Source organism: Elgaria multicarinata, chromosome 1 (genome assembly GCF_023053635.1).
Source record: "Elgaria multicarinata webbii isolate HBS135686 ecotype San Diego chromosome 1, rElgMul1.1.pri, whole genome shotgun sequence".
Taxonomy (NCBI): domain Eukaryota; kingdom Metazoa; phylum Chordata; class Lepidosauria; order Squamata; family Anguidae; genus Elgaria; species Elgaria multicarinata.
This window is the reverse complement of record NC_086171.1, coordinates 98472938-98498925: the sequence shown is the minus strand read 5'-3', so window position 1 is coordinate 98498925 and position 25988 is coordinate 98472938. Positions and strand designations below refer to the sequence as shown.

The window sequence follows — 25988 nt, the reverse complement described above, 5'->3', positions numbered from 1 at the left end:
AACTAGGTGTTAATGCAGATTCATCTAACACTTTCCAAAAGGTTCTTCTTAAAAGGAAAGGTGTGTATGTGTGCGTATGCGCGCATGTGTGTGAATTTAATTGGAAAAGTAGTGAGTAGGGATGTGGAACGTAACTCTTTCCTCATGGGCCACTTCTCTGAATAAAATTGCCATCCTTGTGCTGCTTTTCCTAAGCCTGGGAGGTGATTTCAAGTGGAAAAGGAGCCATCAAAGGAAGGGAAAGGATTGACCCCCTCTCTCAATGCCATGGCCCTGATTTTTTGGGGGGTGGGGAGGGGGGCACAGTGTCTGCCATTTAAAAAAAAATGGTAGATTTGATTGTTGACCTTCTGTCACCTTGTCTAGTCACATCCTATCTCTCACTTTTTGTGGGTTGTAAAGCAAATGAAACAATTAATATACTAAATATTATCTCGTTGGTTATACCACAAAATATGTGACTTCTAATATTTATTTTTCTCTTGCAAAACACCTTACATCTGCTTCTTCCAAGTGGCCTTCATAATCCCAAGCAAGTTGGAAGACCATGTGGCCTTGCCCACTGAAGAGGCAAACTGTGTGGGAAAGCCAACTAGTCTTCCTCTCTGTAAAAGGAGAAAAAATATCCTGCAAGCAGAAAACTACCATAAAAATGAAAAGGCTAGCCTATAACCTTTCTCCCTGATGTGCTAGTTTTCTACTTTCATGGATTTTTTTTTTACTTAAGTAAGTTTTTAAAAATTGTGACTCTGAAGGGATGACATGATGTCTACTTTACAACCATCTTTGCTGCATGTATAAATCAGGCTTAAGATGTAGTTAGATATTGCCCATCCTGGTATTCTTAAGCTTCTCCTTAATTGGTTTTTCCCCTCTGGCTGGAATCCATATGTAATACAAAAGTACAATGTGGTTTTCAGTTCCTTCCTGTATCTGAATCACACAGAGACTCCCAGTCTTCAGGTACTTGAAAGGTTGTCACACAGAGGAGGGCCAGGATCTCTTCTCGATCATCCCAGAGTGCAGGACATGGAATAATGGGCTCAAGTTACAGGAAGCCAGATTCCGGCTGGACATCAGGAAAAACTTCCTGACTGTTAGAGCAGTACGACAATGGAACCAATTACCTAGGGAGGTTGTAGGCTCTCCCACACTAGAGGCATTCAAGATGCAGCTGGACAGCCATCTGTTAGGTATGCTTTTATGTGGATTTCTGTATTCAGCAGGGGGTTGGACTCAATAGCCTAATAAGCCCCTTCCAACTCTACTATTCTATGATCCTATGAACTCCAATAATTTATAAACAAAGTCCATTTCTTATAGAATGTATTCAAAGTAATAAACCATGCCCTGCCTTATCCAGATTGAACCAAATGAGTAAATACTCTAAACCTTCCTAATCGCATAGATTAAAGAAGGGGCATCAGAGTCCTTCCACTTCTTTGCTTTTCAATCTTAGCTTTGGCAATTACATTAGTTGTACATTCCTCATCTAGTTTGATATTAACTTGAGCTGGAAATTAATCCTGTAGCTCACCTATCTCCTCCTCCAGAAAGCGTTATCAACAATTTCCTTTAGGTTAAACATATGAATGGTTCAACACTGCCTGTTTTTTTCTAGGAAGTAATAACCAAAACAACCTTGAAAAGACGTTTACAAAAAGTCTAAAGTGAGTCTATCCCATAAAAATATTTACTAGCCCACATTCTCAAACATACCTACGTTAGTCATTTTTGGCACCAACGTCCTGGAAGGGGAAGAAACAAAAAGAACCAGCTCTCCTTCAATTTACAAAAAACATTCCTTCCTGATCACTTGGAAGTCATTCTACTCACCACAGGCAACTAGGCAATGGCTGCTTATATAGCTCTGATAAAGCTCACCGTGCATCGAGAAATCGGGAGCGCAAGATCATGACGGCTTCGCACGTGCTCTGTTTGAGCTGCATCTGGATGGAGCTGAACTTGCGGTGGATGATGCTGACCATCCGCTCTATTTCTTTGGGGGAGATGGGTCGGGTCCTGCTCTGCTCCCGCAGCAGATTCATCACGTGAGTAGTGAACTCGTTACATGCCTGGGACAACAAGAGAAAGAGCGAGGAGAACCCTCAGGACCAGAGGAGTCACTGGATGTTGTACAGGATGGTGCAGAACTAGGAATGCATGAAAACAGCCCTTCCGTTAGAGTTTCCTGCTTTTCTGCCTCATAGTCCTGGATAAGTGATTGTAAGCCTGTGGGCAGGGACTTTTTCAAGAAATACTTTTGTAAGCCGCCGTGAGAGCCTTTTTTTGCTGAATGGCGGCATAAAAATGCTTAAATAAATAAATAAATAAATACATAAGTGTTGAAAATCTACAGGATGTCTCAAGATACCCTTGTTTTTAGGACAACTCAGTGCAAATTGGCTACTCACTGGAATGTGTATTCAAATGCAAATCCCATTTCTCTACTCCATTTTATTTATTTATTTATTTGTTATTATATTTATTTGTATCCCGCCTTTTGCCCAATGCTGGGCCTCAAGGCGGCCTTACAAAGTTTAAAATATACATGGGAGGGGGAAACCATAAACATTTAAAATACACAACAAAATTATAAGACATTATTATTATTATTATTATTATTATTATTATTATTTATTTATTTATATAGCACCATCAATGTACATGGTGCTTAACATAGATGGAGGGCCAGATTATTCTCCAAAGGCCTGCTGGAACAAAAAAGTTTTAGCCTGCTTCCAAAAGCCCACTAAGGAAGGAGCCAGCCTAGCTTCCTTAGCTTACTTGTCCTGGGTTATGGTCACTTAAAACAGAGATCTTGCTGGTGTGGATCTGGTTGGTGCCTGGATGAGAGATCACACAGGAACCTCATCTACACCACCTTGAGTTTCATCACGGAAGGAATGCACTAAATAAATACATAAATGGCTTTTCGCAGGATATAAATTCAGATGCTTATTTAAATGTGCAAATTCAAATGTTGTCTTTCTAGTATATTGTTTTCAAGGGATCCATATCTGGATGTGCATCTGAATGCACATTCCATAAAGACTCTTCATCCTCCAGTGAACTTGTGCAGGAGTTTCTGCATCAGTCACCATTTTCCACCTCCAACTCTTTTGTACAGGAATTTGTGTGTAGCCACCAATAATCCCCACTCCCCACCTGATGGAAAGCAAATTGGATATTATCAGACATAAGTGACTCTAGGATAATTGTTTGGAGCTACAATATCTAGTCTGAAATCAAACTTGTTGGATTACTATGACCTCTATTCAGCATCCATTATGGACAAGACACAGATCTGTGACAGAGCTGAGCCAACGGCCTTATTTATTTCATTTATGCTTATTTTAACAATTTCGATGCAGGATTTCTTTATAAATAAACTCAAGGCAGTCTTCTGGTCTCCTATCACCATAGGCTGGAATGATCATCTTTCCAAATAAGCGACTGCAACACCCCCCCACAACCGAGTGTATCAAGAGAAACATCACAGGTTATAAAAGTTATACTTTGAAGATAGTGAAGGCAAAAACATTGGGGCGTTCATACAATCATGGGGGTAAAAGAAACCTTTGCGGTTTCTCCCTCTCTCCCTTGTGCATGAGGCTGTGATTTGTATAATTGCCCGCGACAAAGTACAGGTTGTCGTGTCATCCAAACCTGGCATGATGCATGGCTGTTGGCTTCTTACCCATGACATAATCCCTACTACAAGCCATAGGTTGTGCCGTAGGTAAGAAGCCACCCCTGCCGCTCACCATGTGAGGTTCAGCCGACACGGCAACCCATGCTGCATCATGGGTAATTGTAAGGAGAGAAGCCACAATGGCTTCTCTTAGCCCTGTGATTGCCCGAAACCTGCCATTGACAGAATGCAAAATGCTGTTCCTACTTAAAGAGTGGATACTGAAGAGGAAGAGATAATATAATCCTCTGTTCTGAGGATAAGGCTGTAAGAACTGCTGTCCCTGTGCCTCTGGTTTGGATCAGAGTAAAAGAGACAGAAAAGTACACCATTTGCACACATGATAAGGTATTTTTCTACTGCCTGCCATGATGCATCAAACTAGTCCAGTTCTAAAGCATCTAACCTCTGGCTCTTACCAATTCAGTTTCAGTCACACTAACAACCTCATGAACTTGCTTATATTCTTCAGTTGTTAGCCAACACTGCAGAAAATTATTCACCATGTAATGTATCCCAAGTAGATGTATATATGGGAGCTTGTGTTTTGTGAGACGCTACAAGGCAAACCTACAAATGGGCCATGCTTATGTAGCACATGCCATTAGTGCTTAAAGGGGTCTGTTGGATGGTTGAAGCTTCTCCTGAAGCTGGGGTGAGGAACCCATGGCCTGCAGGCTGTAGGTGGCCCTTGAACTAATTGAATGTGGCTTGCAGCATCAGCTGGTTTTCCAGATGTTAGAGGCCTGCTCCTCTGGGAATTGCTTCCTCTTTTGGTGTGGGTGGGTGTGAAAGAGAGAGGGAGAGGGAGAGGGAGGGAGAGAGAGACAGAGACAGAGACAGAGACAGAGAAGGTGGATGCTACAGGGTGAGTCTTGCAGTGCGGGAAGTCTGGAGGGGGAGAAGGAGGACAAGTGGGAATCTACACTGGTGTTATTCTAACGCTTTGAATGGGTTACTGTGACGCATAGCGTCACGTGACCCTGGGTCTCCAACGTTGTAAATGAGTCATACTTACAGGTTCTGTTTCTTAGTTCCAGCGTGGCTGCAGATTCATGTGCCTTGTCCTACCGGTAATTCTCCTCTCGCAACCCAGAGCTGCTGAGTTTGCTCCGCCCACTTCCTGTTCTCCTTCCTTCGCCCCGTTTGCTATCTATCTGCTACAGCAGATAAATCGCACCAGCCTTATACTGTGCCAGCCTTATACTGTGCAATCACTGACAATTGTATGCAAAGGACTCAGAGGTTTTCCACCTTAGAATCTTTTATTGTGAAGTACTCCCATGCATCCTGCCTTAAAATTTGAATCAAATTGGGTCATCGGTTGATTTTTTATGATTTTTTAAAAAACATTTCCCCCTTCTTTGCAAAGGAGCTGTAGCTCCCTGCAGGAAAATTAACAAGGGTCCAAAGCCCAAAACTCATGACCAGCGGTGCTTAAATGAGGCTGCTGCTAAAACTTTTCAATTTGGTCTCCCATCCAAATTCTCACCAGACCCAACGCTGCTTAGCTTCAGCAAAGTGGCTGGCTCTTGTGCATTCAGGCAATTCCCTGGGACTTGTGTTAAGATGTTTTGGGAGGGAGGGATTTGTGTGTGCTTATGACTTGCCCTGCACTGCTAGCTAGGAATGAGGCAGGCAGTGGGCGGAGCAAACCCAGCAACGAAAGGATTTAACAATGTGCCCTGCAGTAACGTTACAGCTACAGAGAACCGATACAGAGAACCACGTTAGAAAGGGACACTAGCAACGTTATAAGACTAGTGTAGATCCGGCCCAGGAGGGGAAAAACGGAGGAGAGGGAACAATGATAACAAAACAGATCAAATGAAGGAGCAAGCAATCAGAACTGTGTTAATGGATTATGAGGGGAGGGGTGAACAGGGGGGGAAAAGCCAAAATGGATAGAGAGATAAGAACAAATGCCCGTTTGGAAGAGGTAAACATGGGTCAGAGCTGTACCATGTCAGATCGTGGAGGAAGGGGATCAAAAGGATGGAATTCTCCCCCATGGAGATAAAAGAATCCTACAAATAGAACCCTAACCCTAACCCTTTTCCTTGACAAGCTAGTTTTCTATGTGATGGGAATTGCTTTGTATAGTCTAAAATGTGCAGTCTAAAATGCACACCCCAGACACAGGCTGAATGCTTCAGTGAGAACTATTTCCATTCAGGGTAGAAATAGATACGCCAATAGCACAGTAGTTCCTAAAGAGTGTGCCAAGGCCATAAGAGAACTGCTACTGCTAGTGTGTCATGAAAAATAGATTAATTATATAATGAAGGGCTCCCATGAGTCCACCCATAAGAAGAGGCTGTCTGCTGCATCTCTGCCTGAGTCAGTGGCCTCACCTCCTTCCAATCAGCTGATTGCAGGAGGCAGGGAAATTTTTGCATGTGATTGGCTCATTCAGTCACTCCCTATGAAGAGATACACAGTAGAATTATCTACTGTCTGCAGACATCACTTTGGGAGCATCTTCCCTGACTGGAATAGGCATTGGGCAATGGAGGCTGCCCCTGCATCTCTGCTACATCAGGGCACACACCCAAATCACCAGCCCATGCAGAAATAGAGAACAGGCGCCTCTGAGGGTGCGAAATACTAATACAAGGCTCAAGTAAACCTGTTCAGACAAAATGTGTGCATGGGCTACCTATATCTGTATGCAAAAAGCATCATTTGTAGCCCTGGCTACACAGTAAGCTCTGAGAACCTGTTTGTGCAAACACTAGGAAACCCTGGGAAGTGCGGGATGCTTGGTAGTGATGCTTGCCCTTATCATGTAGCACCTTTTCATATGGTCAGAGCCACTGCAAGGTACACCTTTCAGCAACTTGTCAATGGCTATAGTTTAATACAGCACATGTTTGATACAGCACACGGACTCAACTGCTGGCTCCTCTGGTTAAAAGGATCTCAAGTAGTATGGATGAGAAAGTCCATTGTGTGAGACTCTGGAGAGCTCCTGTCAGTGTAGACAGTACTTGGCTAGAGGTAACAATGGTCTGACTTGGTATAAAAGAGCACATTGTAGTTACTGGCAACCCCACACAGGCAACCTGACATGGTGCTCTCTATCATCTATGGATTCTACCACCTTATTCTGCTGAATGTACAGAGCTAGCAAAGGTTTTAAGGATGACACAAATCAATTTGTTCCAGCAAAACATCCAGCAAGTTTTCCACATGTCTGATAACAATGATAATAATAATAATTAAAGCCATAGAGACGTAGAGTGCATCAAGATCTCTGACATGAAAGGGCAAGCAGGCAATAACTGAAATTAAGTGTGCTGAAGACATGCTGCCAGAAGCTCAAACATTTAATTTCTGGAGCCTCTGCTCCTGTTGACTGGCCACAGCACTAATATGACAGAGGACTCTTAATGTAAATTTCTCCACCTGCCACATTGAAGAGTCTTTCCTTTCAGTCAACATGCTGCACCAGGAGAAAGGTGATGCAAACATAAATCGCCTAAAGGCAAGGATTAACAAATCGAAAGTGAAGTGATCCTTGTTTCTCAAGTCTATCAAAGGTTCTATTATTATTATTATTATTATTATTATTATTATTATTATTATTTATTTATTTATTTATTTATATAGCACCATCAATGTACATGGTGCTGTACAGAGTAAAACAGTAAATAGCAAGACCCTGCCGCATAGGCTTACTCCTGAACAAGCCAGCCTAACTGGTCTGCTCTCCTCGTGCAAGTCTAAGGCCATGAGACTAAAAGGAGGGAGCTCCTCACCGACAATGACATCACTTTCTAATGGGCTCAAGTTAAAGGAAGCCAGATTCCAGCTGAACATCAGGAAAAACTTCCTGACTGTTAGAGCAGTATGACAATGGAATCAGTTACCTGGGGAGGTTGTGGGTTCTCCCACACTAGAGGCATTCAAGAGGCAGCTGGACAACCATCTGTCAGGGATGCTTTAGGGTGGATTATATACTTAATCCAAATACTTAAAAGGTTGTCACAAAGAGGAGGGCCAGGATCTCTTCTCGATCCTCCCAGAGTGCAGGACAAGGAATAACAGGCTCAAGTTAAAGGAAGCCAGATTCCAGCTAGACATCAGGAAAAACTTCCTGACTGTTAGAGCAGTATGACAATGGAATCAGTTGCCTGGTGAGGTTGTGAGCTCTCCCACACGAGAGGCCTTCAAGAGGCAGCTGGACAACCACCTGTCAGGGATGCTTTAGGGTGGATTCCTGACTCTGCTATTCTATGATTCTATGATTCTTGCTTCAGGCAGTTGCTGGTTGGGTACCTCCATGGCTAGGCTAGTGCATCATGAGAACTCATGTACACTGATGGTGCTATATAAATAATAATAATAATAATAATAATAATAATAATAATAATAATGATGAGACACCACAGTAGGAATGATAACTGTTGTACAGGGGTGGCAAGAACTCAGACTGGGTGAGGCTGTCACGGAAAGAGTTTTCAAGGGCTGATTAACCTTTCTCATTTGTATGCCTTCTGCTTTGTTAGGAGGATGTAAAGTAAAACGGGTACCATCCAGCATTTTTAAGTAGAAAGAGAAATCAATGCATCACTCTTTTCTTATTATAGACTAGCTGATATACGCGGCATTGCTTGGGGCCCCAAGATATATGTCTGAGAGGTAATCTTCTTAAAGTAGTGGACTAGTGCTAGGCCTGTGAGTTAACTTTTAAACTAATTAAATCTCTCTCTCTCTCTCTCTCTCTCTCTCTCTCTCTCACACACACACACACACACACACACACACACACACACACACACCACACCACAGGCCATGGTCCACTTGACCATCTTCTGCTCGGGGCTCTTGGTGGGTGCCAGGAAACCTCTGAGGGCAGCCATGTCGAAGGCCTGCACCTGCTTTGGCCAGCACTTCTTACTCACCAAGTGCTCCAGCAGGAGGCTGTTCTGAAACTCCAGGGCCGGGCAAGGCACTTGCCCTCCTTCGTCGGGCCTACTCAGGCTTGAGGAAGAAGCCACCATGATTTTCCTTGTCCCTACAGAAAGTGAAAACTACAACTCCCAGCATGCCTTTCACTGCAGTGCCTGACTTGCCCAATGGGAGCCCAATGGAAAGTGGAGTCTGGCCGAGCAGGCCCACGCCGCACTAGGCAGGCCGTGAAGGAGCCGGCTGGCTGGCCGGCTGACTGATCGATGGCTAGCTCGGTCATTGCCATTGGTGATGGGCCTGGAACTGTGCCCTCCCGCTCCCGATGGCGCCTAGCGACCAAGGCAGCTGGCCTCAGGCGCTCTCCCTTCAGACCCAGGACGGCGAGCCACTTCCAGATGATGGCTGCCTAAGCCTGGTAAGTCTTCCCTCCCTCCCAAGGCATGCTGGGAGTTGTAGGCATATGGCTAGGTCCCTGAATAATGAGCTAATTTTTCAACACCATCTAAGGTGTGGTGGGAGACACCTGGAAAGCGGGCCTTCTTAGTTGTGGCACCCTGCTTGTGGATTTCTTTTTCCTAGGCAGGCTTGCAAAAGTGCCAAGAGATTCCCCGCCCCCAGGCCTTTTAACTTGATGATTTTTTTTTAATGTTGCATTCCCCCCTTCCTGCTATAACTAAACCACAACATTCCAAGACAGATGCAGAAATGATGGAATAAAGTTTATGATTTTTATGTAAAAGCCTGAAACAGAAGAGTGAATGGAGGAATGGCTGATAGCTGCGGCCAGAATGGAATGGTAGGTGGCGTTAGTGGCAGTTGGAGAAAGTCAGGGAGAAGGTGAATAAAGTGAGAGGTCAAGAAAGTGGGAGCTGAGTCAGGATTGAGAGATAGTGACCTGGTTTGCTAATCCATGCTTTATTTAAAATCAGCCACTCTCCATGTCAGTACTAGTGCAATATGGCTGCAAGAAAGGCAAATGCTGTTTTGGGCTGCATTAATAGAAGTATAGCTTCCAAATCACGTGAGGTACTGGTTCCTCTCTATTCGGCCCTGGTTAGGCCTCATCTAGAGTATTGCGTCCAGTTCTGGGCTCCACAATTCAAGAAGGACGCAGACAAGCTGGAGCGTGTTCAGAAGAGGGCAACCAGGATGATCAGAGGTCTAGAAACAAAGCCCTATGAAGAGAGACTGAAAGAACTGGGCATGTTTAGCCTGGAGAAGAGAAGATTGAGGGGAGACATGATAGCACTCTTCAAATACTTAAAAGGTTGTCACACAGAGGAGGGCCAGGATCTCTTCTCGATTCTCCCAGAGTGCAGGACACGGAATAACGGGCTCAAGTTAAAGGAAGCCAGATTCCGGCTGGACATCAGGAAAAACTTCCTGACTGTTAGAGCAGTGCGACAGTGGAATCAGCTACCTAGGGAGGTTGTGGGCTCTCCCACACTAGAGGCATTCAAGAGGCAGCTGGACAACCATCTGTCAGGGATGCTTTAGGGTGGATTCCTGCATTGAGCAGGGGGTTGGACTCAATGGCCTTGTAGGCCCCTTCCAACTCTGCTATTCTATGATTCTATGATTCTAGTACAGGTGTCCATGTCCTCTGAGAGGCACTTCCCTCCTCTCATTGCCAATGCTGCTCCTCAATAGAGCACTGGGGAGTAGCATTGCCAAGGAGAGGAGGTAAGCAGCAGTCAGTGGATGTGCCCAGCTCCGGCCAAGTCCTGCTGGGACTGCCCGGCCCATGCTTCTTGCCCACAAAATGCTCCACGAGGAGCCTGTACTGAAGGGCTGGGGCTGGGCAGGGCACTTGTCCCCCTGTGCATGTTTCCGGGCATGCACAGAGTGCCTCCCCCTCTTAAGGGCACACGCTTCCCCCAGATTCTGAGAAAACAGTGATATCAGGACAGGGTGCCTTAGAGCATGTTCAGATTCGAGCCTCTCAAAGTCACGCCTAGTTATCTAGTTTATCTAGTTATGATTTTAAAACCACGCATGACAGGTGGGAGGAGGCATCGCAAATAGACACAGCCCATTTATGTGGGTTGTTTCCTTTGTGGAATTGGGTTGACTGCTTGAGACTGACCTTAAGAGTCTGGGTTGTGAAAGACATGCAGTGGCCACCCACCCACACACTCACAATGGTCTCCAGAGGCCGGTAAGTCTGGCCTCATGCTCAAAGCTTGCTGGAAGTTGTAGGCGTAAGCCTAGGTTTTTTATTAAATTCTTTAAAAATATTTTAAACCCCAAATTTTGTGTTTTTAGATTTTTCAGCGTGTCAATTTTCAAATTTCTAACTCAAATAGAAGTGGGTAAACATGTCCAGGCATACAAACCTGCACACATACTTTCAGCTTTATAGGTAGAAATCCAACTCAAGGGCCTGGTCAGGAATCTTACAGAGTCAAATATGTTTTTTACATTATTTTTTCCTTATTATTGCTAGTAGAATAAGAACCCTTTCCTGTCTGTCTGTCTATCTATCTTTCTATATAAAAGATTTGCCAAGTTTAAAGGCCAAAGCTAGGTTGATTTTACAGCACATGGCTGAGAAAGACCCACACAAGTTATTCTGGGGGAGTTGCTCACCAAATTCATGTGATTAATCTAGTAACTAATATAATTCAGTTACGGTACAAAAGAGATCTACTGCACCTGTGCACCCTAATTACCAAGCACTTTAGTGAAGGCTAAATAGCAATGAAAGGAGTTAAATCTAGGGCAACATGTGGCCTCCTGCTCCCAATGGCGCCTAGCGACCAAGGCAGCTGGCCTCAGGCACTCTCCCTTCAGACCCAGAACGGTGAGCCACTTCCACTTCCAGATGATGGCTGCCCAAACCCAGTAAGTCTTTCTTCTCTCCCAAGGCATGCTGGGAGTTGTAGGCATACGCCTTGGTCCCTGAATAATGAGCTAATTTTTCAACACCATCTAAGGTGTGGTGGGAGACACCTGGAAAGCGGGCCTTCTTAGTTGTGGCAACATGTGGCCAATAAATGTTCTGGCTTACAACTTCCATCATCCCTCACTACTGCCTATGCTGGCTAGGGATGATGAGAGTTGTGGTCCTGTAGAGGTTTCAGCATACAAGTTGTCCACCCTGGTCTAGGGGGCTTGCAGCATGCAATCAGTATTTGTTTATAATGGGAGAAAGCTGGAGAGCATTGTTATTGACCACGTCATATTTACAGAACTCAGTCCGGACAAGACTGAAATACTTGTTGTGGGTGATTTGTCTGTCGAGTTAAGTGGTGTTCAAACCACTCTGGAGGGGGTTGCACTCCCCCTAAGGGAGCAGGTTTATAGTTTAAGGGTACTCTTAGATCCACCATTATCACTAGAGGTACTGGTGGCTTTGGAGCATCTTTTACAAACTTAGGCCGATATACCAACTATAATCCTACCTTGGCAGAGATAGCTTTGTGACAATTATTTACGCTCAGGTAACCTCCCAATTGGCTGATTATACAGTGGGGAAGGCTGCCTTTGAAATGGTCCAGAAACTTCAGTTATTCCAAAACAGGGTGGCTAGACTGTTAAGTGGGACTGGTCTATGTGATCATATTATGGCAGTACTTTGCATCTTCACTGGCTATCAGTCCATTTCCAGGTCCAATAAAGTGCTGGCTTTAACCTTTAAAGCCCTAAATGGCTTGAGGACAAGTTACCTGAAGGAGCTCTTCCTCCCATATTTACCTGACCCAGACATCAAGGTCATCAGTTGAAGTCTTCTTCAAGGTACCCCTGCCAAATGAAGCAAGGGGTGGTGGCTACAAGAGAGAGGTCTTTTCAGTGGTAGTGCCCCATCTGTAGGATGTCCACTGCAGAGAGGCTCTCTTGACGCCTACATTATAGTGGGTGTTTTTAATGCCAGATGAAGACCTTCTTATTCACATTGTGATTTTAAGAATTGTTTTTGGTGCTTTTACATCTTAGCACTTTTATTCCGCTGGTGATTTTTTTTCTTTGCTTTTTGTGCTACACTGTTTTATCCTTTGCTGATGGTTTTATGTTGGTTTTATTATGTGCTGTTTTTATCACTGTCTATTGTTTTGTAATTTATCTGTTTTTTCATTTACTTGTACACTGCCCAGAGAACTCTGGTCTATAAATGTAAGAAATGAATGAATGAAATGAATGAATAAATAAATAATTTTGGTGTAGTGAACAGGTCTTGTAAATGCTCCATCCCATAAAGAAGCCTAAAAAGCAGCAGAGAGTAGAAAGATGAAACTAGTTTGAAGGTGGTCTTTGGAGGAGAAAATGGAAGGCTGTTGCCCCAATTCAGAGCTCAAGCACTAAATGTATATGTAAATCTTGTGCACATAGGTTTGCCATTCAGTTCAGTGGAGGTGAATGCTGACATGCTATATAACTTAACTCAAAACTGACCATCTTATAGAACATTATCAACATCATCATCATCATCGTGTTGGGGTCAACGGGATGAGAAACCTTCATTTTTATCCCACTTTTCTTCCATATATATGACTTACAGATAAGATGCAGTATCTTGGCCACAAACACCCAGTGCCCAGTTTACGTGATCAGTAGATTCAAGTGGTAAAGCTTTTCTTTGAATACATCTCCAGAGGCTCCAGGTAAGGAGGGGAGGCTGCTAACAGGAATGTTTTCCATGAACAAAAACCACACTAATGTTGAAAAAGGTTTCACCCCAGCCCTCCTCCCCAATATGCTATCTTTCTATATTCAGGAAAACTTTGTGGGGGAACATTCAAACATGTAAACCCCCCCCCCCCTTCCACCATCAGTCTGAAGTGGCACAGTCCAGGAGAAGATTTACCACTTGATTCTGCTGCATGTATAAATCCAATCCATGAGACCACAACCACAGCACCATGCTAGTTTAGCCTCTACTGTGGCACAGGGAAGTGCCACACAAAAGAGTGGTACCTGCTCATATTTCTCCAACTCAGTGTGGTAGATCTGTCGAATCTGAGAGAGTTTTGCTCTGTAGTCAGAATGTTCCACAGAATTGTCTGAGCCGGCACCCCCAGATGCTGCCGCCGCCGCTGCGGCCGCTGCGGACCCCCCTCCTTTCTCAGGGCCTGCTACCCCTTCCGCTAAGAGCATGTTGTCCAGTCGCATTAGCTGTGGGTCTGTTGGTTCTTCCTCCTGAGCCCCTCGAATGCTCAACACTGTGAAAAGATACAAAAGTGAAGGGCGCAGATTAAAATATGGGCCGATACCAAAAGTATCTAGGGTCTGCAGTACAAATGCATAGTCAGCAACAAATACATTTTTAACAGATAGAAACAGAGATGCTTGTGTACTTGTAACACTCTTAGTCCTATATGAAGGAACACAGTCTGAGCTGCCTCCCCCACATACCCTGAAGGTTGCTGAAGGTTCCTCTATGCCTGCCGTACATAATATTCCCTAATTTTGCAGCTGTCTTTCTTACGCTGGTTTCTGAAGCAGGGTTGTGTAAGTGCCAGGGCTGGCTGGTGCCTTAGCATTCATGATATGCACTGAAGTCACGAAGCATCCACTAACCACTCAAATATTTAACTTTTTGAGACTTGGGATGGGGAATGAAATTTGAAGGATGACAACTCTAATGCACATCTGGGCACACTAACTAAAGACTATCCAAAAAACTGCCCACAACTCAAATGTCACGGACTTACCCGGGCTACCAGAAAATCTACCACTGGCAAATAGGGGCCACTGGAAACTACAGACTTGCTGATGACAAGCTCTGAACTTTTCAAGTTTAGGCTATCCAAACATTCTTTTTTTAACATGATATACAAATTGTGTGGACATGGTCCAGCCAAAATGAAGCACTTTTATGGCCCATCAGTTTCACAACGAGAGTTGAGTACAGGTTTAGCTCTCTCCTACTGAAATCAATGGTATTTACAGTGTAAGTTTACTAAGAAGTAAGCCCCACTGAATTCAATGGGATTTATTTCCAGGTAAGCAAGTATAGGATTGGAATTTTAGAAGTGCTTCACTTTGGTTAGATTATGCCCTAAATGTCTATATTTTTCTAATATGAGTTGGATTATATATTTTGTAGCTAAGGATGAAGATGGGTTTACTTAGTTCTTCATTCTACTCTTCTTGAATTCTGGCTTAACCAGGAGAATGCCTCTGCAGAGGCCACCAGTGAGGGAGGAAGCAGCAGCCAGGCACCTCTCCACCGTGCCTGGGTCCAGCTCCAGCTGAGAGCCCCCTCCCTCCTGCTACCAACTGTCTCTGCAGAGGCCACCAGTGAGGGAGGAAGCAGCAGCCAGGCACCTCTCCACCGTGCCTGGGTCCAGCTCCAGCTGAGAGCCCCTCCCTCCTGCTGCCAACTGTCTCTGCAGAGGCCACCAGTGAGGGAGGAGCTCCTCTCCACCATGCCTGGGTCCAGCTCCAGCTGAGAGACCCCTCCCTCCTGCTACCAACTGTCAACTGCTGAACTTTCCAACTAAGATTATAGTGCCTGAATTTGCTTTCCTTTTCCCCCTCCTCCTCCTCCTCCTCCCTCCCAATCCCCTTTCCTTTTGTGTCATGTCTTTTAGATTGTAAGCCTGTGGGCAGGGACTGTCAAGAAATACTTTTGTAAGCCGCCGTGAGAGCCTTTTTTGGCTGAATGGCGGCATAAAAATCCATAAATAAATAAATAAAAATAAAATAAAATAAATAATATTAACTCAAGAATTGAAGCACACACAGAGATTCATCAACTTCAGTTTTTTCCATTTATTACCATCTCTTCACCCATCCACATGTTATAAATATGCATATGTACATTGATAAAAAACCCTGAAAAACGCAATCTTGCTGTGATCTAATGTATGTGCATCAATATGCTTTTTCTATTGTGTTTTACTAATGTACACATATATACTACTTCTGCACATTAATTTACTGAGACATAAATATCACCTTTATACAACTGTACATATGATCACATCAACATTGATTGTGTGTTTGTGTTTATCAATGCACTCCAGTAATGTAGAGAGGAGAAAAAGACACAAAGGAACAGAAAGACGCAGCAAACTGTGCGTGCACAGTACTCTGAACAAAATACAGAAATAAAATGCACTGTTTCCAGTTTGGAAGGAAACACAACCAGGTAATAGAGGATTCCAAAATAAGGGCAGAAATCTGTCCAAATTTTTTGGAAGCGTTCCTAGTTGCATCTGTTATTTCCATTGCTTCAAGTGCATTTGCTTGGCATAGCCAGCTCCCATATCTAATGCACATTAAACTTCGCAGAAGTCTACACAGGGCAGGTTAGGATAGGGTAAGATGGACCCATGTAATCCAACTACAAACAGAAGCAAATTTTCACTCACTATCTGAAAAGTGTGTCCTAGTATTAAGTTCTTTTAAAAATTACATTTTATTTTTGAACTTGAAAAAGATAAGCAGCCACAGAATTAAATTTAAGAACATCCATTCATGAAACACTGCTCATGAAGAAAAAAGAAAAGAAAAACTCCTTCATACAACTGATCCAAAGAATCCACTAAAAATATGGCACCAAAAATGTGCCTTATCCCCTCTCTGCCAAGGAGTTGTAAAACTACAGAGGCTAATCTTATTTTCCAATACCTCAGCAACTTTATTTTATTTATTTTAATGAGATTGACTTTAATAAGATGCATTTTTAAACAATAGAACAACTACTCTCAAAGGAAGACAGCAAGAGGAAGTTATATAAACAGACAAAATAAAAGTTCAAGGAAAAGCACAGGAATGGAAATACATAACAAGAGAACAAAGAGTGGTTGGTTAGGAAAAGAAGAGTGTGGCAGGCTCAAACCTGATCCTTTTTTCAAATTCTTATATTCTGGGCTCATATGAAGTTACAGGCCATATATTTCAAGGAGTGTCTTTTCCTGTATCAACCCATCTAAGTATTAAAATAATCACAAAAGACTTTCTCTGTGTCCCCACATTTGGAAATAAGCTGTGAGATGACTAGGGAGAGGGACTTTTTGGTGGTGGCACCATAGCTTTGGGATATTCTTCCCAGGGAGGCTCATCTGGCCCTGAGTCTGGAGGGATTTTTCTTCTTCTGATGAAGAACTTTGTATTTGCCCAGTCCTTTTACGTCTGAAGACTTTTTTTGTTTTAGCGTGCTTTTAATATTTGGTTTTACTCTTCCAAATTGCTGCATATTTTAAAATTTCTGCTTGTTACTTAACAGTTTGCTTTGACTGTTGTGTTATGTATTGTTTACAATGTATTTTTATTTTGTTGTATACTTTTAAAATTGTGAAAGTTACAGCGTTGGTTGGTCAGCTGGTTTTAACAATATTTACTGATTTTATTGTCTCCTGGTGTTTTTAATTTTTATAAGATGTTCTGGAAGTCTTTGGACTGAAGAGCAGGATGCCAAATAATTGTATTAAACATATCTTCCTTTATAAATATATCTGTTGTTTAATATTTAGGCACAACAAACAGTATATTATATTATTTTGTAGTCTCCCAAGGTATGGGTCAGCAACTGCAAGCCCCTGAGTGACATTTATCCACCTGAAGGAAGCCAACTGGCACTTCTGTTGATGGTCTAGGACAGATAAAGGTATGAAAGATAGTGGCAACTTTTGAATAGAACTTGCTGCAAGATCACTTTAGTGGGTGGGCGCTGAGTTGCTGGCCCACCACTCTTCACTTGTTTCTCAAAGAGGACTTCCAAAAAGTTAGTTGCTGACCACAGCCCTATGGCAATGTTTTACTTGGCTTCAAATGTGAATGTGCGATGCCAGTTGAGCACGTAACAGCCATCTCTCCTCAAGATGATTTTACAATAATTGCCCCACAATTTTCTATTCTAAAAGAGGTGTAGTTATTAAACACAAACCCTGCTGTATACTGTATATCACACAAATGCAATAAGTGTGGCCTAGTCTTTCCTTTACATTAGGTGCTGTATTCTGAAATATACCGTATGTGGGAACATAACCAAACATGAACACCCTTGACTGTGAAGAAAAATCATTGAAATAAAAAAAAAGAAACAGCTGAAAAATAAAGAACAATTAAATGGAGTGGGCATGAGAGAAGACAATATGAGGCACCCAGAATGGGGCCACGTCATGTACAGGGTAGGGAAGGGAGCTACTCCTCTCCTCATGGCTGCCCACAGCTCACTATGCCTCAACTACAGCTGTAATGGAAGATCCTGCAGTAACCACAATTCTAGGACAAGTGAAACCATCCGCGATTGGCAAAACAAGAGTTAAGTTGCATTCAAATAAGTCAGGATAGAATGAAAATGCCATGCCCTTTGTGTGTGACTGGCTGAACCCTGTAGGCTGTTGCCAATTCCAGTTGCGTCCTCAGCTTTTGCAGGTCAGCCACATGAGGTTGTGACAGGGAAGGTGGATGTGAGGCCAATTCGAGGGGACACTTCGTTATAGGGGGCATCGTGTTCTCCACATGATAAGACCAGACAGAAGATTGTTTACCCACACTCTGTGTTTTCAGCGGAAAAAGAAGGATCAGCATATATTCTTGTAGTAAGCACCTTACTTTTAAAAGGATTGTAAATAATTCTAGATAAAAAGTAGTAGTTTATATTCAGATTTCTAGGAGTTGCGTTTATTATTGTTGTTGTTGTTGTTGCAGTTCTTGCAGCATTTATATCCCACTTTTTTCCCTCCAATGAACCCAAGGTGGCATATATCCTCCTCCTCCTCCTCTCCACTTTATCCTCACAACAACAACCCTGTGAGGTGGGTTGGGCTGAGAGTCTGTGACTGGCCCAAAGTCACCCAGTGGGTTTCCGTGGTCGAATGGGGACTAGAACCCAGATCTCCTGACTCCCAGTCCAACACCTTAGCCACTACACATCACACTGGCTCTTAAATCTGATATAACCTTGATCTAGTAAATGAATCTAAACCCCCATGTCTCTGCATTTATATTCTCTTTCACCTCTCTCATAATACTAGAACAATGAAGCTAAAAGGTAGGAGATTAAGGGCAGACCAAAGGAACTACTTCATACAGCACATGGTCAAACTATGGAATTCATTTCCACAAGATATAGCGATAGTTACCAGTTTGTATAGCTTTAAAAGGGAATTCATGGAGGAAAGGACTACCAATTTTTGGTGCCTGCCTGACCTCCAGAGCCAGGAAGTTCCATAGAAAGGGGGCTACCACACTGAAGGCTCTTCTCTGGATAAACTCCAATTGGGCCATAGGTCCATGCAGAATCACCAGGAGCATACCCTCTGACGACCTCAGTGACCAGCCAGGTTGGTAAGGGAGAAGGCAGTCTCTCAGGTATCCTGGTCCCAAGTTGTTTAGGGCTTTGTACAATAGTATCAAAACCTAAAATCTGGCCCGGTAGCAAATAGGCAGCCAATGAAGTTCCTTCAGCAAAGGAGTTACATGCTGAAAAGGAGCAGCTCCAGACAACAGCCGTGCTGCTACATTCTGCTCTAGCTTCCAGAACAGACATAAGGTCAGCCACACACACAGCGCATTGCAGTAAACCAGTCTTGAGGTTACCAGCGTCTTTGCTAGTCTGGCCAAGCTGCCCCGGAGAAGTCATACCTGGTGAACAAGCCAAAGCTGGTAAAAGGCACTCTGAACCACCATGGCTGCTTAGGCCTCAGAGACAGTAATGGATCTAGGAGTAACCCCAGTGATGGATCTAAGAGTATCTGATCTTTTAGAGGAAGTGCAACCCCATCCCAAACAAGTAATGAGCCTATCTCCTGGACTCTGGAACCACTCACACACAGGTCTTCCATCTTGCCAGGATTCAGTTTCAGTTAATTGGCCCTCATCCAGCCCATTACGGAGTTTAGGCACTGATCCAGGACTTGCACAGCCTCACCTGATTCCGATGTCACAGGGAGATAGAGCTTGTGTGTCCTTAGCTGATGGCACTGATAGCATTTATTTATTTATTTATTTATTTATTTATGATGGCTGTACAATACTTCTAATATCAGAAGCCATATATGTTTCTATCTGCCAGTTGCCGAGCAACATGAGCAGGAGGCTGCTATTGCCTTTATCTCTTGCTTGTGGGCTTCCCACAATGCTGAACCACTGTGGGAGCAGAATGTTGGGAGAGGAAAACATTTACTCTAATACAGCATAGTTTGTTTATTTATTCGATTTATATCCCGCCTTTCTACCAAAAAATGGCACTCAAGACGGCTTATATTCTTCTTATGTTCTTATTTAACAGTCTCAGATGCACACAAGGGTCCATTGATGAAGGGAAGTAAAAATAAATAAGTCACCACTTTCCTTCCTGCATCTGAGGCAACATCAGACAATCTCAGATGCAAGCAAGGAGGAGGTCTTATGGAATGAATTACAGAAGACATTTTGGATTCTACATATCTGCAAAGAAATACAAGGGATGATCACAGAGGGATTGTTGCTGGTAAATAATGGGATTAAAATGTAAACAAACTTTATATAAAGGAAGTTGGGTTGGTTCCCCCTGCCCCGATTTGAATCCAGGGTATGTCCCCACACTAGAAAATAAGGTGAAGGGCCACAACACCCAGGCATGCTTGAGCCAATCCCAACACCCAAGTTCTCTCCTGTCATGCACATTTAGAGCTCACAGGCGACCAGAGAGATGTAGCCCCAGGCCATTATGCACCAGGCCTAGGGTTGGGGTAAACCTGCACCCCTGACAGGGATGTGGTTGTGGTCTGGGGGAGTATAGGATCTACTCGTCCTCCACAACATGATGCTTTGGACTGTAACCCCTTCACGCCCAGCCGTAGGGCATGCTACCTGGGGCTGGTCGGAGTTATAGCCCCAAAACTTTGGAGGCACCATTTGGGGGCGTTCTGGAATACATCATGGGTGTTTATTTCTTTTATTTATTCATTACATTTCTACATCATCCAATAGTCCCCTGTGCCATCAATATCCTGCCCACAACTCACCCCACTGTGACTATTCCATCAAAATATCTAGGCAGTTCTACAGTGATGTATTTCAGCTTCCGCTGGTATAGCAGAGATTCTGCAAAATCTTATACCCCCACCCCTCCCTCAACTAGAACAGGATTGTGACAAAGTCATGTATTTCTGAGGAGGTGTAATGAAGCACAAGTAGGAGGATTCATAGGGGAATGGATTTTAGTTATTAAGTTTTGAAGAAACAAATTACAAGAATTTATTCAACCTTTCTCAGCATTGCAGCATATTTTGTATGTAAAAGAGTTCTTGATTTGTTCCTTTTGAAAAAGAAAGGTTTTTCAGATTTCTCATACAAAGTCAGTATCAATCTAGGCCTGTCACAGTAATCCAGCAGGCTCAGTTTGTGATGTGGGAATTGGTGTAGATGACTTGAACCTACCTTTTATCTTATTCCATCCATTTTGCTTTCTATAGTGGGGAAATATTCAGTATCCAGATGCTCAAATGCTTCCACAAATTATGCACATCTAAATGTGCACTCCATTTTTAGCAAAGGACTACACTGCATCCAGATGTGCATTTATTTATTTATTTATTTATGTTTATTTATTTGAGTGATAAGCTCCCAAGGCAGCATACAAAAACACTGAAAACCCTAAAACATAAAACCACCACAACCAAGACCAAATAACATAACACTGCATTTAAGCATATTCAATCGTCCCTCCTTTCCCTCTGTTTTCTCTTCCCACCTATCAGAATATTTTTACATCAGAAAAATAATAGTGTACAAAACATCTCAGAATGAGACTGGGAGTCTGTCTATATGCAGGAAAAAAACTGTGGTGCCTGCAAATCGCCGCTGTGTCAATTATATGATGAAGCTGCACATTCACAGCCACCACAGGTCTTTCCTGAGAAGCTGCGCATTGAAAAAGTTCGGGACTTACTCCAACTTTTTCGGTGGGAGCGAGGTGAAAGGGCGGAAGAGCCGTGCTGACCTCGTTCCAGGGTTGATCCTGGTTGTGGTCCTGGTGAAAGGCAATTGGTCTTCCACCAGGAAGAGGGCAGGGGACGGCTCCAGTATTTGGATGACCGCCGGAAACCCCGCACTCTCTCTGCGGGCTTTTGGGGGAAAGGCAGTGCCAACTCAGCACCGTAAAGACAGGGCCTGGGAAGGATCAGGTTCAAAACACCGCTCAGGTATGAAGCACTTGCAATTAAGTGGGTAGGATATAGCACCCTGGGGTCATTCATTCTCTTTCCCTTGGCCTACCTTACAGGGTTGGTCTGAGGATAAAATGTATGTGTGGGGAGTCACCTTGAGTTTGGAGTAAAGACAGGATATAAATGTAATAAATAAACATCATGATAGTTTTCATAGAATCATAGAATAGCAAAGTTGGAAGGGGCCCACAAGGCCATCGAGTCCAACCCCCTGCTCAATGCAGGAATCCACCCTAAAGCATCCCTGACAGATGGTTGTCCAGCTGCCTCTTGAAGGCCTCTAGTGTGGGAGAGCCCACAACCTCCCTAGGTAACTGATTCCATTGTCGTACTGCTCTAACAGTCAGGGAGTTTTTCCTGATGTCCAGCTGGAATCTGGCTTCCTGGAACTTGAGCCCGTTATTCCATGTCCTGCACTCTGGGAAGACAGAGAAGAGATCCTGGCCCTCCTCTGTGTGACAACCTTTTAAGTATTTGAAGAGTGCTATCATGTCTCCCCTCAATCTTCTCTTCTCCAGGCTAAACAAGCCCAGTTCTTTCAGTCTCTCTTCATAGGGCTTTGTTTCCAGACCCCTGATCATCCTGGTTGCCCTCCTCTAAACACGCTCCAGCTTGTCTGCATCCTTCTTGAATTGTGGAGCCCAGAACTGGACGCAATACTCTAGATGAGGCCTAACCAGGGCTGAATAGAGAGGAACCAGTACCTCACGTGATTTGGAAGCATTGATTTCCTGTAGCAAGGAACATGATGGCAACAAGGGAGAGGGCCTTTTCAGTGGTGGCCCCCCAATTGTGGAATGATCTCCCTGATGAGGCTTGGTTAGCGCCAACATTGTTATCTTTTTGGTGCCAGGTCTTTTCTCTACTCCCAGACATTTAACAGCATATGCTGAGTTTTTTAACTGATCCCAGAATAGTTGTTTTAACTGGATATTGTATGTTTTTACACTTTTTAAATTTTGTATAATTGTTTTTTATGTTCAATGTTTTAATCTTTGTAAACTGCCCATAGAGCTTTGGCTATGGGGAAGAATATAATTGTAATACATAAAATAATAATAATAATAATAATAATAATAATAATAATAATAATAATATGATGATGATGATGATGATGATGATGATGATGCAGGTAGATATGATTAGGCAAATATTTAGGATCTGAATACCAGAATGAAAGTTCTGCCTGGGCTGGGAGATGTTGAGGAATAATAATGATGGGAAAGATTATTGTCCCCACTACACGTGCACACGAGCTCATGCACACAAGCACACACAGATGCAGAGAGCCTTTACTCATCTCACGCTGTGACTCACTGTGGCACCACACTGAATATTCGACCTTCAACCATGGGCTGGTGGGGGTTATGCAAGGGTTAATCAACCCTCACCTATCCCTAGAACAGGCCATGGGATACCCCTTGCATAAGCCCCGATGGCTGGGTTTGCACGACATGACAACCCATGGCTGGGGGCTGAATATTCAAGGTGGCACCGGTGAGTGCTATGGCTCATCATGCAAACCCAATGAGAGAGTCACAAACCACTGGAAAAAATGGAGAAAGCAAAAGGGAAAGAGAGAGACTATAGATTAGAACAAGAGTGAGATCAGATCCCAGTTTGTCTTCCCTATGCACAGAAAAAGAACAAAGAAGTGGGAATAGGCTTGAGAAAGGGAGTTAGTGTCTATTTAAAAACGCTAAAAAGTCAGTGCTTAAACTGCTATGTGCATGTACAAACATTTCAAGACTTGGCACAATAACATCTAAGTACCATTATTGAGCAATATCCCTTGCACACAGGCAAAACAAACACTTAGTGGACTCCTATAGATGTTCTCTCCATAGCTGAATTCTGCATATTCGACATTATTATTTTCATTATGGTTATGGGTTTTCACCAAGCAGGTTGAATGGAGTCTCTCTCTCTCTCTCTCTCCCTCCCTCCCTCAACCCCCCCTCTCCAGGTAGAACAGTGGAAATGAATGAATGAATAAATAAGTCAAGGTGTCCTAGTATTTATTGCTGGAAGTCTATGTTCTAGCTAGCTGAAGACAAAATGAATATTTAAAAGCTCTTCTTTCTCTCTCTCTCTCTCTCTCTCTCTCTCAATATGTTCAGCCCCACCCACAAGACCAGAGATGTAAACACTCATCCTTTGTGATGCTTTTCCTAATGCAACAACAACTGAGCAGACCCACATTTGCCTTCACTGCCCAGTGCTCTCCCCACTTGGTCTGAATTGTTGCAAGGATAGGGCAGGAATGCACTGCTGACAGCCTGCAGAGACACAGAGACTCCAGCCTGGAATACTTCAGGGAGGCACAGAACACCACATAGGGAATGACAGTTGGGAAAATAACAGAAGTCTTTACACACTCACACAGAGAAAATGCTATTATGCCATGCTATTAGGTACACATTCAGATGGAACAACATTATGATAATCTAGTTTGAGTTTGTTAATATATAGTTTTATACATATATAATAGTAGGGCATAATAACACACATTTTGTAGAAACAGGAGGCAATTTAGAAAAGCACAGAACTAGTGAGCTGATAATTTGGAGGATGTTTCATTTACGTTGCTGGATCTGCAGCTATTACAAACTGGCGTAAATTCAGCAGAACTGCAAGTTCCTATTAAATTTATACTTCTGACTCACAAAACTTAATTGGTGCCATCTTTTGTGCACAGAACAGCCTCATAATCTGAATTAACCAGAACATGTCTTCCAGTCCCCAAGAGTAGAAGCTTAGAAGAACCTTTCACTGATAGGCACCTACCTATGAGAAAGGGCCAATCAGAACAAGAGACTGCAAAGGAAGACGTGAGTGACTCTGTCTTGTGGTAGGATATCTGAAGACACAGATAAGTAACCTGTAGATGATTAAGTCTCTCACCTCTTGAGTCTAGAGGCCCTGATTGCATTTGATGAATATTCAAACTGACTCCAAGGCCAAAATGAGAGCATCCTTTTGAAAGTGTTTAGCAATGCATCTGATGCATTTCAGAGACTTGTGGTCAAGCATGTGTGGAGTTTACATTTTGCAGTCTGTACTTGGCAGTCCAACTCATAGAATGGGGCCCACTATGTATCAACTTTCCAGTTCCAACATAAATAAAAATGCCCTGGGGGATCTCACCCTGTGCTTCTGGAGTAGGACAGCACAAATGTGACAGTCCAGAAAGCTGTAGCGCGGATGTGACCTATGAGTACTTTTCTCACAGACTGCAGCATCCTACGTGGAAGTGGCCAGCGGCCAACACGCTCTTCCTCCAAGGAGCAATGCGCATGGGGTCAGTAAGCTTCAGGTAGAGCAGGACTCTCACCTATCCAGACAGAGCACTCTGGCCACTGCACTGCTCCCAAACACACAGTACAACATCATACTTTCCCTCATCATGCTTCTGGGTTATAGCACCTAAAAGAATTTATTTGCCAAGTTAAAATAAAAAGAGATTACAATTTTGTCATTGTTTCATGTCATTTTCAGTGCATGTGCAACACTGCAAGAGGTTCTGTAAATATGCTGAAATATTTTGCTTCTTGCCTCTGCAGACCCTCCATATATTACCCAATATTTAAGGGGCCATGGCAGAGAGAGGTAAAAAAGAACAGAAATTAAAGAACCAAGGAGACAGGAATAGCTTCTCACTGCCTGCCCTGAAAACTTGCTGGCCACTCAAACATCCACTAGAGGGTACTCTTTCTTCACAAAGGAGTGGCAGACTTCCAAGAACAAATAATTGGAATAATCATAATAAAAAACATTAAAAAGAGCACACGCCTTGTTCACTTATACCAACATGCAACTGCTTCTCTTATTTCCTGACACTGCAGTTGTCACGAAAATATGGAAGCCCCAGGTCAGTTTCCTTAGCGGATATGAATGGAGCCAGAATTAACTCACCCATTCCATCCAGCGACAAAGAGCAGCCCCATTTGTCCATATTTATGCAACTATAGGTTCATGTCACCAAATAGACAGTGCTGTTGCACAATACCTATTCATCTATGAGAACATATGCACCCTGAGACCTTTGTGGACTGTACTTTCTGAAGCTTGGGAGTGAGGAATCCTAGCATAGCACCAGATTACATTAGTGTATCTATGTGACAAAGCACAGCCCCTCAGTGATTCCAACCATATCAGGTAGGGCTGAGTGTATTGGAGGTTGAAGGCTATCTGGAACACCCCCTTTGGGCCATTTTGGGCTGTTCAATTGGGCTGCCTTTTTGGAAAGGCTGTTTGATTCCACTTTAGGCATTTGT

General features: G+C 43.4%; 1 protein-coding gene across 5 annotated transcripts in view; it reads right to left on the bottom strand.

Annotated features, from left to right (window-relative positions):
* Positions 1 to 25988, bottom strand: part of PBX1 (PBX homeobox 1) — a 295026-nt gene that overhangs the window by 56187 nt on the left and 212851 nt on the right. For all 5 annotated transcript variants that reach the window (XM_063133305.1, XM_063133297.1, XM_063133308.1 and 2 more), the window contains exons 3-4: positions 13523 to 13767; positions 1885 to 2075 (exon numbers count right to left, since the gene is read on the bottom strand). In XM_063133305.1, the coding sequence (XP_062989375.1) occupies positions 1885 to 2075; positions 13523 to 13767 (436 nt within the window). The remainder of the gene's footprint in view (positions 1 to 1884; positions 2076 to 13522; positions 13768 to 25988) is intronic.